Source organism: Nelusetta ayraudi, unplaced genomic scaffold (genome assembly GCF_046127955.1).
Source record: "Nelusetta ayraudi isolate G7.1 ecotype Tasmania unplaced genomic scaffold, CSIRO-AGI_Nayr_v1 ptg000060l, whole genome shotgun sequence".
NCBI classification, from domain to species: Eukaryota; Metazoa; Chordata; class Actinopteri; order Tetraodontiformes; family Monacanthidae; genus Nelusetta; species Nelusetta ayraudi.
This window is the reverse complement of record NW_027466110.1, coordinates 3,350,001-3,363,845: the sequence shown is the minus strand read 5'-3', so window position 1 is coordinate 3,363,845 and position 13,845 is coordinate 3,350,001. Positions and strand designations below refer to the sequence as shown.

The 13,845-nt window shown below is 46.5% G+C and overlaps 1 protein-coding gene across 1 annotated transcript in view; it reads right to left on the bottom strand.

Moving 5' to 3' along the window:
* Nucleotides 1–89: 89 nt before the first annotated feature.
* The window catches only part of slc4a10b (solute carrier family 4 member 10b), a 15,381-nt gene continuing 1,625 nt past the window's right edge, over nt 90–13,845 (bottom strand). The window contains exons 2-23 of the mRNA XM_076040284.1: nt 13,633–13,785; nt 13,413–13,551; nt 12,657–12,817; nt 12,392–12,577; nt 10,883–10,971; nt 9,405–9,562; nt 8,779–8,866; nt 8,088–8,234; nt 7,905–8,008; nt 6,677–6,851; nt 6,371–6,504; nt 5,820–6,065; nt 4,812–4,917; nt 4,287–4,448; nt 3,530–3,643; nt 3,003–3,164; nt 2,656–2,907; nt 2,480–2,548; nt 1,577–1,750; nt 1,383–1,493; nt 1,204–1,277; nt 90–1,116 (exon numbers count right to left, since the gene is read on the bottom strand). Coding sequence (XP_075896399.1) covers nt 1,041–1,116; nt 1,204–1,277; nt 1,383–1,493; nt 1,577–1,750; nt 2,480–2,548; nt 2,656–2,907; nt 3,003–3,164; nt 3,530–3,643; nt 4,287–4,448; nt 4,812–4,917; nt 5,820–6,065; nt 6,371–6,504; nt 6,677–6,851; nt 7,905–8,008; nt 8,088–8,234; nt 8,779–8,866; nt 9,405–9,562; nt 10,883–10,971; nt 12,392–12,577; nt 12,657–12,817; nt 13,413–13,468 — 2,844 coding nt within the window. The 5' untranslated portion in view covers nt 13,469–13,551; nt 13,633–13,785 and the 3' untranslated portion in view covers nt 90–1,040. The remainder of the gene's footprint in view (nt 1,117–1,203; nt 1,278–1,382; nt 1,494–1,576; nt 1,751–2,479; nt 2,549–2,655; nt 2,908–3,002; nt 3,165–3,529; nt 3,644–4,286; nt 4,449–4,811; nt 4,918–5,819; nt 6,066–6,370; nt 6,505–6,676; nt 6,852–7,904; nt 8,009–8,087; nt 8,235–8,778; nt 8,867–9,404; nt 9,563–10,882; nt 10,972–12,391; nt 12,578–12,656; nt 12,818–13,412; nt 13,552–13,632; nt 13,786–13,845) is intronic.

Genomic DNA, 13,845 nt, shown 5'->3' with positions numbered 1-13,845 from the left:
AATTTATTTATTTTTTTTAGCACATTGTAACAATGTTATTTATCGTTTTACATGTAACATCAAATGACTTTCATTATACTTGGTTTGACGACAAAAAAAACGTGTTCATATAATTTGTTCAAGTTAAAATAACAAATTTAAGATACGACATGCATCATAAAATGGGGTGGGGTGGGTTGTTTATTTTTTTCTATTGTTCAAAACTAATGCATAACTAAATGTTTTAAAACTCCATCACAGTTTCATTGTTCTCGTTGCATGCATGGCAGGTGAAAAGCATGGCCTCATGCGGTTATTTATGATTTTTGTGTTAGAAAATGCATATAAACCTTTGATACATGTGTATTATTTAGCAAGGTCCTTACATCATCTGATAAATCTCTAAATTGCACTCTAGTTTACAATTTTTATTTACAGCGTGAGTAGTAAATAAATGACATTACAAAAGCAACAACATGAACGTTCCAGCAGAAGGTGCTATTGTTTTAAATTTTCCCTTCACTATCATACTCATGAGCTGCCCTTAGCCAGGAATCAGGGATTTAGACATAACGTTTTTTCTCTCTATGGTGTATAGTCTGTAAAGAATGTATGATGTAAATGAAGAAGCAAAGATACTTCCAGTCGATTCTGAATCAATGTACAAAATATACAAAAAAAAAAAAATCTAAATCATTCAAATCGAAAATCAATCAATCAAAATGTAACTTCTCCTGTGAGGGGTCCAGTCTAAACTAAACGGTATCAACACTGAGGGGGTGAATTTCACATTACAATAGCAGGAAACAGATTCCGGAGGCTTATCAGTCACAATCTATTACATAGAGATTAACGAGACCAAGTTTAAACATTATATCAAATACACTTTGAATACAAACACACAGAGTGGGGAGAGACCCACAGAACTGTCTCATTTGCTCACACACAAGTCATCATAAGCGGCTGCGAGTTGGTGTGCAGTTGTCCTCGTTTCTGGTTTTTGAAGTCAGATTGTCCCGTGTTCCAGTGCTTTCTGAGGCCTTTAGTTGTCTTGAGAATTCTTAGCTGCTGGCGTTCCACGTGTTTCCAAAGGAGCCCTTGGACATTTCATCGGTGATGTTGATGACAGGGATCCCTCTGCAGAGAGAGAAGTCGTGCAACTATTCACAGCGATAAAGGCCTTCCAGAAGAGCAGTTTTTGTGAAAATGTCGCCGTCGACTTACTTGTACCCTTCTAATGGCACTTGCACAACTCCGTCCTCCTCCGCCACGATACTCTGCTCCTCCTCTTCTTCCTCCTCCTGGAGACATTGGGAGAAGCGCAGTGTCAATGCACTTCAACACTGAAATGAAGTGAGTGAAACGATGGACCAATCGGCCTTCAGTGTCATCACCTCATCAGCGTCCTCCAGCTTCTTCTTCTTGCTCTCGGGCATGAGGTCGTCCAGCCAGCTCAGCTCTCTCTTGCTGAAGATGCAGTCCATCAGCTTCCTGATAAACACCAGAGCCAGCACCTACACGTGAAAAGGTCAATTGTTGGAGAAGCGGTTTGTGATTTTTGGACATTTCGGGGGTAGAATGAGAGCTGTCCACTCACCATCATGGGGAAGACGATGGCAGCCTTGGAGGTCTTGATGACCCACAGCAGGATCAAACAGCTCAGCTGGATGATGGTGAAGAGGTGGACCTTCCTCAGGGGAACGTGACGGAGATAGATGAAGTCGGGCTGGTGCTTGTCCGGCATGCCGAACAGCGTGAGGCGGTCGAAGAACTGGAGAAGATAAAGTCGTATATTTTCTTTTCATGCCCATTTGCAGGCAGCTTGAGCTGACGGCGTCAGCCTTTGTTAACAGCCACGCAGCTGTTATAAGCTTCGCAAATGTTTTGTCTCTTCTAGTCAAACATGTGTTAGCATAGAAGCAAAGATGTGCAGCTAGCTGTGCAGAAAAACGTTCCACTCTGCTGCCGGATGTGTGAGTGAAACTGACAAAAGCCACCTGTGTTAAGACAACGTGTTTTTTTTTCCTCCCTCTTTTGTTCTTTTAATTTAACCCAAACTCAGTCGTCTTGCATTAAATATAGATTCGACAGCCAGACCTAAAAGTGTGACAAAAAAAAAATGAAGAATGTAAAAAGTAAATGGGGCAATTAGATACCAAGTCAGGTGTTGAGTAAAAGCCGGGAACTCACAAGAGGCCAATTAGCACTTTTTATCTGGGCAACCAGACAATATGGAGGCGATTATCTGCCGTGACTTGGTGAGAATTAACAGTCTGTGCGGATTATCCAGAGTGTGTGTGAATGAAAGAAACAACCACACAGACCAAATGTCACTCCGATCCTACCAGATATATATATACATATACATATATACATATATATATATATATATATATATATATAAATGTTTTTTTAAGCATCATATTAATAGAAAAGCGACCCTCTTGGAGTTATCTGTTAACAAAATAGACGCATTGAATAAAGCACAAAGCCGTTTTACCTGAATGCCTTTGAGAGACGATGCACCCATGTACAGGAACACTCCATACAACACAGGCATCGGAATAAACTAAAGATAAACAGATTTGTAGTTTTAGTCCTGCACATAATACTTAGCAAGCTTTTCACTTTGGTGAAAAATGAACACGCAAGCAAAACAAAAAAACAAACCCTGACCTTCAGCACAGATGTCATGAAGACAGAGGAGCCCATGAGCACAAAGATCATGAGGCCTGTGACTCGCTGCTCCCTGATGCCCAGGAACTTGGGCTGCTCGCCCGGAGCCGAGCACTCCGACTCCAGTTTCAGGCTGTTGACGTGGGTGATGGAGAGGACGGTGGCGGCCACGAACCAGGGCAAGCCCATGATGGAGCACACGCCAAGCATCACGCCCACCATGAACAGGTCCAGGTGGTAGCCGCAGCCTTTCTGAGGAGGGGCAGAGCGCGAGCGTGAACACCGACCCAAGCTGAGGCGAGGCGAGGCGAGGCGAACACCCCAGGTGGGGACAAAGGTAAAGATACCTTGAGCTTGTGCTCCTTCCTGTTGATGATGACGGCCGTGATCTGCTGGTCCATGAAGATGAGGATGGTGCAAAGCAGAGCCGGCACCACTGTGACCACCGCCGTCCACCAGGGGTTGGGCCCCAGCGGGCTGATGAGCCAACCGCGATCATCCCTGGTTGGCTACATGTCGAACAAATGGTGAATGCATGGAGAAGGTGGTTGGTTCACTGTTTTATTTTTTGCTTCGCTTGCTTTCATTGCATTCTTGTGTTTTGACAGTAGGGGGCAGCAGATCAGGCACTTCCGCGGGGAAGGTGATATAGGCAGCCAGGTGTGTCTAATCAGCGCGGCACTGAGAGAGGAAGTAGTTTTCGGCAAGCAGTAGTTCGGAGAAGCAGCGTGGATTTTGTTTATGCAGAGCACGAGAATTTGGAAATACAGCGATCGAAATGTGGATCCTGCGTGGAAAGGAATTACTTCTCAGCCCGAGTAAGTCAGCTTTGTGTAGAAACGCTAAAAAGCCTTAAGTTTGTGTGACAACCCACCTTGAAAACACTGGGGACCTTCAGTTTTGGGGAGGGAATCCCCAAAGCGTAGTCGACCAGGACCATGGTGAGGATGGCGAAGAAGACGGCAAAGTCACTGATGATGGCCCTCACCTGGCAGACATGGAAACATGTCAAAATGCCCTTTTTAAAAAATAACTTTATTCAACCACAGAAAACTGGGGACAAAACAGTCAAACAATGTTGTTGGCAATATTTCAGTGAACTAGCCTGGAAGGTTGAGCCTTTATCTCCTTTTCCCACCACACTACACTAAAAAATGTGTGCTGAAACAACTTCTAGGTGCCAGCCTGTGATGTTACAAAAGGGCACAGACGCCTCCGTCAGATTAGTAACAACGCTGCTTGTCTGGTGCTGGTTTGGTGTCACCTGCTTCTTGTTCCCTTCTAGACATGTGGGAGATCCAACAAAAGCATCAGTTTTTAGCAGGAAGCTGAAGTCAGGTATTTTTAGGTGGCTGCAAACAGCAGGCTAAAAGTGCCGTTTTACTGCTCGGCTTGTTTTTCGATAATTTGCTTTGCACAGCCGCTTCTTTGAAATGTAGTATGGAAAAAAATACTGACGACAATAAACTGGGACATTGTGGAGCCTTTCTTCCACTATCATGCAATACTTATATTTGAACGCTAGAGTGCACCACTGTACTTTTACACATGGACAGTGGGCTGCAGAACGGCTGCAGCGGCGCCGTGCCACCGTTTTAATTTGCAGTCATTGTTGAAGGACTGTGTTTTACCTTGGTGGGAAAGTAGTTGCTGAACTTGAAATTCTTGAGGAAGGCCGACATGATGACGGTGGAGAAGAAGAGGAGGACGCACCAGAAGAGGACATCGGGGACGTAGGGCCCTTTGGGGCCGCAGGCGCTGCCGACGAACTCGCCACGCTTTTCAACGCAATCCTGCGACACAGACATGTTTCCAATGAGGCACGTGATTAGCAACAAAGCAGCGTATCGAGCCCGCTCTGGGTTTTCTTTTTTTTTTTTTGCACATGCACAAAACTTTATATATATTTTTTTAATTTGCTGCTTTCACAGTGATTTGCATGGCTAATCCAATATAATCCAGGCCACATGCCCTTAATCTCCTCTGTTCGGCTTCCTCCATCTGGGAGAGCATGCCACTTTAAGGTGGAACAACTACACGTATCTGTTTCAGGATGAACAATGAATTATATCCGCTGTGGCGTCCGACATTATGTTTCCATCCGCCGAGTTATCTGCCGTTTTTGCATTCTGCATCTGCTCCAGTAATGGCTGTACCTTGACCTCCAGCGCTTCCCAGTAGATCTCGGAGGCTGTGACGTTGGTTCTCGCCCAGTACTTCAGGGTGTCATTGGTGGGGTCAGAAGGCTCAACGCATGCACATCTGCGCAAGAACATGAACATCTGGGTGACTGAACAATCCCTCGTCTGCCAGGGACCTCCATGCAATTAACGCTGGAATTAAAGGACCCACCATGTTACGCAAGACTAAGAATGCTGGAATGCAGGAAAGTCGATCGTTTATTTTCGTTTCTGGCTGGACTTTATGCTAAAAGGCACAGTTCTTGAAATCGACCCTGTGTAATGTCACAAAGGGCAGGAGTAATGACAACCCAGTCAGCCAGGTTTCTTCTACCATCTGGGGACCACCTCACAGAGTCCCATTGAGCATCGGTTCGAGCAGGAATCATCTTAGGACGCAGGCTGTAAACACAGGGCTACGTAGGCTGTTTTCTGGAGAACTGTAAAGTTGTTGTTTTTTCTTTAATTACGCGACGCTGCTACACGTGAGTCCAGGATGAAAGACAAAGATGTGAAAAATGGCCATAATGTGGCATTATCAAAGGCCCAGTTACGTAGCATCTGGTGGTTAAAAAGGCTTATTGCAACAACTTGGCTATTTCTCTCTTATCATGCCCTTGGCCATGCCATCACTGAAGCCTCATGTGTGAAAAGCTGCTAATGCTAATAGCTTTGCAGGCTGAGTGAAATTGAGTGAGATTTGTTTAACACTTTTTCTCTCATCAGCAAATCAGCACTAAAGGACATCCTTGCATATTAATCTCTGTTTCCTTACACCAGCTGCAATTATGTGAAGTAAAATTATTATTATGTTTCCTTTGCATTATTTTCTTCTTAGTGCTGTTGCATAACTAAAAGCATGCCCATGCATTTTCTATTCAATTGCATGGCAGTAAATCTGCAAAAATGTTACACAGTGGGCCTTCAGTATATACATCTAGATATATTTTTCCCAAACTTGTGCCAGACAAGGATCCAACATACGAGTAGGTGGTGAGTTTGTCCAGGTTGTTGTCCTTGTTGAAGGGGTAGTGGTCCCCCAGGTGGATGAGCTTCTCCAGGGCCTCGTAGATGAAGATGATGCAGATGAGCGAGGCGAAGGCTTCCTCCGTGAAGCGCGTGATGTAACACACCAGGGAGCTGGCATCAGTGGCCACCAGGATGATGCAGAGGGCAGCCGTCCACAGGCCGATGCAGGTCCGCAGCGACAGATAGGATAGGCCGTACTCCCTGGGAGGAGGTCGAGCGGGGAGAATAAATCACCTCCGAGCCCAAAGCAGCTTTGTGATTTACCGTCTGTAAGGCGATTGATGAAATCTAATGGTATTTTTGGGCGCGCTGCGATTGATCTATAGGAGGCCAGATGTTCAGTCGACGGTCCATTCACTGATTTACCCCGCAGCACTCTCATCAATGTGATCGGCAATTTATGTAACGCGTAGGAAGAGTGGGTAACACTGAGGTCTATGGACGGATTATAAACGTGTGTTGAGTATAAAAAAAAAAATCAAAAACAAATAAAAACAAAAGCCTACTTGCAGAATTTGAACAGTATCTTCTCAAATACAAGGACGGGCCCCGTGCTGCCCAGGATGGTGAGGGGCTGGCCGGCAAACAGCGAGTAGGCTATTCCAGTCAGTGAGGCTCCAAACAGCGACTCAATGGCACTCTGGGAAACGAGAGAGAGAGAGAGACAGACAGAGAGAGAAAGGAAGGAGCGCAATCACCGATGGATGACAGTTTCCCTTCAGTTGTATGCAGCAGTGCACCGCCAGGCTTGGCAGAGCGTAGCAAGCATTTCTAGGAAAAGGCCTGCGTTGGGATGTAGGGGGGGGGTTTACTATTCGTCCTTCCGTAGCCTCGCCCAGCAGCCCTCCGAAGGTGATGACGGGGGACATGCAGGCACAGTAGAGGAAGAGGAAGGAGGCCACGCACTGCAGGCTGAACGCGTCGGTGTAGTCGGACAGGTAGTGCGGCACCTTGCGCTTGATGTCCAGAAGGAGGCCGCCGAACCACCTGGAGACACGCAGGAGAGAAATCCATCATGCAATCTCATGCGAAGATCACTTTGCCCTTTGTGATGTCACAAAAGACGCTGATGCCTCCTAAAGACTTGTGGCAATACCCTCACTCATTTGTTGGTTCCATTCCTGAGATGTTTTGTTTTTTTGTCCTTTCAAACGTGTGGGCGGTCCAACATTAGCATTAGCAGGAAGTTGAGTGCCAGAGTTTTGGCAGGAGGCTTTAAACAAAGGGCTAAGTAAGCTCTTGGAGATTTACTGTAGGGGAGCTCTGCAACAGTGCGTTGTTACTCCACTGGAGTCCAAAATAAAGATGATGATGGTTAAAATACACGTAATATGGGAACTTTAAATGATTCTATTCATTAACGTAACACTTGTGAACCCCCCCCCCCCCCCCCCCCCCGGAGTCTCCTTCCTAAACACATCATCCCTTGGCCCCCTGTGATGGGAAGGCAGAGCTGTGAAAAGATGAAAAGACCTCTCCAGTCAGGAATGTTTCTATGGAAACCAGTTTATGGATACAACTGCGGACCAAGTTTACACACAAACAGACGATCAGCGCAGCAGTGTGCATTTTGCGCAAGAGTTTTTCCAAATTTTTGAAAACTGTTTAACACACAGTTTATATGCAAACATTGTAAAACCGTATATAGGAAATGACTGCAGTGCTTTCAGGCTGATCAATAGCTTCATGGATGAGCCACAGCGTTGTTACTTAAAAGCAACACCATCAATCTTATCCTGCAGAACAACAGCAGGACCAAATACACGACATGCTGCCCATCGAGATCAGTTACTCCAAATGTTTTTTTTTAACCGTTTGTTTTGTGACTCGCATACATTATTTGGATTATTTGTTTATGGCTCACGAACATCCAGCACGAATACCAGGATCCAGGCTTTTGTTAAAGAAGATTATGCTGTGTGTATTTATAAGTCACGGCTCTGCACCAAAGTGAGTGGGCTGCGTGTTGTACTACAACCGCATTTCATATGCTTTCTTCCTCTTTTTCTTTTTTTTTTTCAGCAACCGATGCGGTAATACCTTCCCGTCCTCTGCAGTTCCGGTCCTCCATGGCCACTGTTCTCCTCGTCGTCCTCGCCCTCCACCAGGCCGTTAGGTAGGGTGCTGCTTTTCTTCCTCTTCTCCTGTTTTTACACAACCAGACGGAGGCGTTTGCACAGTTTGCACGTTGTCACTGAGAGAGACCAAACATCCCACACTGACCTGCGAGGGGACATTTTTGGGCGGCTCGATGCGGATGGACGGGTCCCACTCCCCCGGCGGGAGGACTGTGACTTGATCCAGGAATTCGTCGATTCCAGCGATAAGATCGTTGCGGTCTTTAGCCTTGTAGGCCACGTCATGGAACACCTTAAAAAAAGATAATACAGGAACATTTTTAAAGGGAAACACAGCTAACTTGTTGTTCTTTTTCGCTGCATCCATCAATCTCCCCTGCTCTTCTCCCTCTCAGCATCCCTCCACTGATACAGTCACTGTCCCTCCGGTCAGTCTGGCCTCTGTGGCTCTACTTCTGATCTGTTCTCAATCCTGATTTTATCTATCCTGGTGGCTTCTCATTTTAATACAATGGTGCTGAATCACAATTTTGCCCGGTAACAACGAACAAAAGTTTGGAGTTGTCAACGCTCGGTGACGAGGATGGACAGCAGCCTAAAATCAACAAAACACAAAAGAGGACATGAGGGCTGACTAATCGCCAGAAGCTTGTCATAGAAGCTTCGTGCCGCGTTTCACGCCCAGAAATGTTCCATCACGTCAGGAATCGCCCGAGTTCGGCCCGACTGTCTGTGAATTTATGCAGAGCGCCTGCTTGACATTCAGGGGACGAAAAAAAGAAAAAGAAGAATCGCAATCTGAAATGTAAATGGGAGCACGGCGCTCTTCTCATTACCTCGTCTGTCATGAGGGTTGCGATGGATCTTCCAATCTCGTGATACTGTGGCGCTCGACCGCAGGGCCCCAGGAGAATGAACAGGAACCTGAGAGCCGGAACAGGCGTTAGATGTCATTCAAAAAGTACAAATGACAGAAAAATATGAACAATGACGGGATGTTAAAAAAAATTACATATTTAGTATAAAAGTATTTCTTGTCCGGTGGGTTTATGCTTTTCCCTGTTTTCCCATTTAATGAAGTTTTATGAGAGTTTAAGCCTTGACATATCTGCTTTTAGTAGTTTTATGGCTCGCCTCTTTTGTATGGAAGATCATTTTTGCAAGCTCATTTCCAAAGCTATGTTAAACGCAACCAAAAATAGTGCTTTTCTAACATCTTCAGCCGCACTCGCCTCTTCTTTCCCACCTCACTGACAACTAGAGGTGCTGGATGACATTTTATCAATTAACTTTAGATGTGGTGTGTAACTAGTCTTCACACTGTCCACACATACGACCCCAGGCCGTGAGATTATATCATTTGCACATTGGCGCGGCCGCCTTCATCTGCAGCGGAATGTGGGGAACTTAACAATAAAACACTACTGGTGTTCAGTGTGTAGTGTAGCCCTGGCCCAGTCACCTGGTGGGGATGGGAACCTCGGCCATCCCGTTGAGCAGAACGGCTGGCGACAGACGCACAAATGCCACCACAGGCTTGTTGAGAAACTCCAGCTCTCCCACCAAAACGTTACACGCTTCGGCGCCGACCGGGATCTTCTTCATGAAATGAAGGTCTATCTGAAAGAAAAGGAGCATTCTGTAAAACATTCCGATAAACCTCTTTTTTTCATGAGCTTCAGTGTCTGAAAGCGATCGCTAATGTCGGAAAGTGTCTTCTACAAAGAAGTCATTGTGTCCATTAATCCTCACAATATTCATAGTTCAAATGTGAACGCTTAATGGATCCGCTCTAAATATAGAAGTCCATTCTTGTTCTTTGTCCATCAGGAGGTCAGGGTTGAACAAGCCCCAGATGTGCAATACCATTATAAAAGATTATTGTCATTTACACTCAATGTTCGTTTGACCTGTTGCACAATAATTCATTAGGATAAACGCTGCCATTTGTAAAGATACGAAGCCTCCCCTTAACGTTAACCCGGGTACGATGTGGTCATATCTGCAGCCCACTCTTTACGCATAGTCGAGAGATTTATTTTATTTCATGTTTTTATTAATTTATTTAATTTTTTATGTTTTGTCATTTGAATACCAAAGGTGCTGATTTTTCAGCGATAATTATGTGGAGTTGACAAGTGTTGACTGGGGTGTTGTTTGTTCCTCCCATACTGGTCTGGGAGGGCCGCTCAGAATATCACTGAAACGTCGACGCATGCCACGCCCTCAGATCTGACGGGAAGTAGCTGGATGCTGAGTCACGTTAGGAGGAGGAGGACGTGGAGGACGACGACGACGCTGCAGCTGTGATATGTGGTTCATTCGCGTTTTTTTCCCCTTCGAATAGCGTTTTCTGGCGTGAAAAGGAAAAAGACAGTCTATACATCAGCACAAGGTCAAAGGCAGAGAAATTCTGCGGATTCTATCTTTTGTCTTGCAGCGGTCACCAGTGCTGAATGACTCTTATCGTACTTAACATGGTCATAATCCTAATCCCTTAATAGTTGACAGTGGGAACAGGACAGTGGACGGGGCAGAATTTGGGTCGCACGCCTGACGCTCACACACTGATGGTAGCCATGTGTGTGTGTGTGTGTGTGTGTGTGTGTGTGTGTGTGTGTGTGTGTGTGTGTGTGTGTGTGTATGTGTGTGTATGTGTGTGTGTGTGTGTGTGTGTGTGTGTGTGTGTGTGTGTGTGTGTGTGTGACGGTTGGCTGCACGTTGGCAAGGCACTGCAGTAACAGTGAGTCACCTGCCTGAGTGCTTGTATTTGAGTTGCTCTTGCCACAAAATGTGAAGCTGCGGTCGTTCTTTTACAAACGATTTTACTATTATTAAGGACATTGTTGGTGCTGGTTTTATTATTTGGTTGGATAAACACTTCACCAGGGCTTTTTTTTTTTACCAGATGGATGCATGAGATGTTTCCGTGCAACATACCTTGCTAAAGTCCACGCCGCTGTTCTCTCTGCTGACTTCGCTTTTCCCATCTGGTCCGGCCAACTGAGACTGGGACGCCGTCAACTGATCTGAAAAGCGCACACAAAGGTTCTCATCATTCGGGAAGATGGCGATTAAAGAACACGACTTAATTATCTGACATCCGACAGACTTCTCTACACGGCTGGAACTTGTGATTAAAAACATCACAACTTGCACCGACACAATGTGAAGCCATCTGAGCTGATAGGAGCGAGGGGAAAAAAAATGGAAGAGAAGGAAAATCTGTCACTCTCACCATTTCTTGCGCGATCTGTCCCATTTTGTTTAACATGATGATCCAGGCAGAGCACTGTGTGTGTGTGTGTGTGTGTGTGTTACAAATTAATATGCATAGTAAAATGTATTCCCGTTTCAGTGATACAGGAGAATGAGGCAGTAAAAACGGCAGGAAGTGGGAGCAGTTTGCAAGAGGTGCCCTGTGAGCGGACAGTCGTGGACGGCTGGCAGAATTAAAGATCGTAAGATATAACTGGCAATGATATGGCCAAATGTTGCTTCCAGTTACAGGCCCGTACTGGGCTGGATTTGTATGGAGAGAGAGAAAAAAAAAATCCTCAGAACAGATTTTGCACAGCAGAAAAAGGATGGAAAATAAATGTTAGCAGGACTTTTTTTATGACCGTTTATTGAAACCAAGCTCAAGCCCTCGACGCAAGCGACGAGATGCAGTATGTTATTTAAGTATAAGCAAGTTGCGGGACAAGGGCATTCCGTTTAAAGCGGCACCTGCTGACGTGAGCAGGGCTGCGGCAGGTGGATGGGCAGATGGAGGGTGGAGGAAGGAAACGGGGATGAAGGAAAAAGATGCAAACATACACAAATTAGGACCATATGCTTCACACGCATGCACATATTTTGCATCAATAAAGAACCCCGATTTCAGAATTCAGCAAAACGGAGACTCTCATGCAGATTTCCTCAACAGTTGAATCAAAGATGTGGCCCATTAATGCAAGTTAGAATGAAGTGACCACTTCGACCAAAGACACTCCTTGTGGCTTGTGATGATTATAACAAAAGAAGAGATTTTTTTTTCAAGCTGTGCCCTAAATGATTGAGACGTTCTTCATTAAGACCAGTTACCACATGGATCTACAGAAAACGTAGTTAGCCCTCTGTTTACAGCCTTCAGCATGAATTGATGATTTTCGCTTCTTGCTCGAGTTGATGCTTTGTTGGACCTTCTGCATCAACCAAGAGTGAAACAAAACAACTTGTCAAGAGGAGTTCTCTCCAACCTGGAAGACCCAATGGTGCCCTCTGTGACGTCACAAAGAGTCACTTTTAGCACCTGCGTTCTTAATCGTGAAGCAAACAACATTGGGAAGATGAAGGACTTCTCTCAGGAGTTTTCTGCCACTGGTCAACCATGGTGGAATTACACACTGTGGCTCTGGGATGTAGCTCCCAGCAGCAGCAGCAGCAGCAGAGGAGGACGGTTCTCACCGTGCTTATCCAGGTGGAGCTCAGACGTCCGTCGGCTGATGTCGGCGATGGAGCGCACGATGGGCAGGCGGTTGGCCAGCTTCTTCTGGTTCTGGTGGTGGTGCTGCTTCAGCAGCGTCTGCCGCACCTTCTTCCTGAGCTCCGGCCCCAGCGGCGAGTACAACTCCTGGTGGTCCAGGACCATGTCTGGGGTGGACAGATGGACAGATCTTTGGAAATGTTGAACAACAATGGCAAAAAAAAATCATTCATTTAGATGATTTACCAGCGATCTCCTCCACGCCGCTGGCCCTCATGTCCAGCAGCACGGTGCTGTTGATGATGCAGCTCCGCAGCTCAAACAGGCTGTGCAGCGACAGTGTGGCCACGTACGGTTTGCTCCACCGCTCTCCTCCGTCCTCAACGTCCTCCTCGAACTTCAGCCACCTGCGGCAGGAGTCGGAGTGCCAGTCAGGATGGTGCCGAGCAGACGGCAATACCCCGCCGGCCATCTGCTCTCGCCGCAGCACTGGTGCATTGTGGGTAGCTCGCTCTTCAAAATATCCAATATCTCCCCCCCCCCCCCCCCCCCCCCAATCTCAGTTTAAACCATTTACTCAACTTCCTTTATGCTTCGGCACAGAGTTGGCCATAAATAAAAGATGTTGAACTACACGGGAAAGGCTTTATTCTACTCCCACTTGGGTGGACATTAAAAGGTTAAAGGTCAAAGTCTCACTGATAGTCACATCCCAAAGGATGCAAAACTTCCCTCCCCAGAATCACTGGGAATCATTGGGAATCATTGGGAATCATAGGGCAATATGATGATGCTGAGTGCTGAGCAGAGATGCAGTGGCCACCATTTTTATCACCTTTGCTGTGACCCAACCTGGGATCGAACCGGCGACCTCCCAGTCTCAGTGGTCCACTGAGCTGGTTTCATCACCAAGTGTGATGGGATCTATTCAGTCAGAGCTCTCAGTGATGGAATATCTCGCGTGTGTGAGGGTTTTTTTTGTTTTGTTTTTTAAATCAGCACCTGGCGCTTTCCCTCCACTCAGAATCTTCTCCGTCCCTCACGCAGATCTCGTCCATCTCTGTGAAGAGGTCGTGAGGAATGTGCTCCTCGTCGTCGTCCTCGGTGCCCAGGAGGAACTGCACCCTCTGGGACGGCGTGTCTGCCACAGAGAGAGAGAGAGATTTGCAGTGTCTTTTAGCAGCGCTTCACTGTTGTTGCCCTGCGCTGACACCCCACCCACCGTAGAGTGGAGACTCCCGGCCCTCCACCAGGGTGGGGGCTCGGTCCACGCTCCGCCTCTTGTGCTTGTTGCTGTGGTGCCGGTGCCGGCGGTGGCTGCGGTGCCGGGTGCTGCCCAGAGGGACGTGCACGCCAATGTAGAGGGTCCTGTGACCTGAAGGAGGGGACCACACATGGATGTATTATATGAATGGATAAAAGGCTTCCAATATGG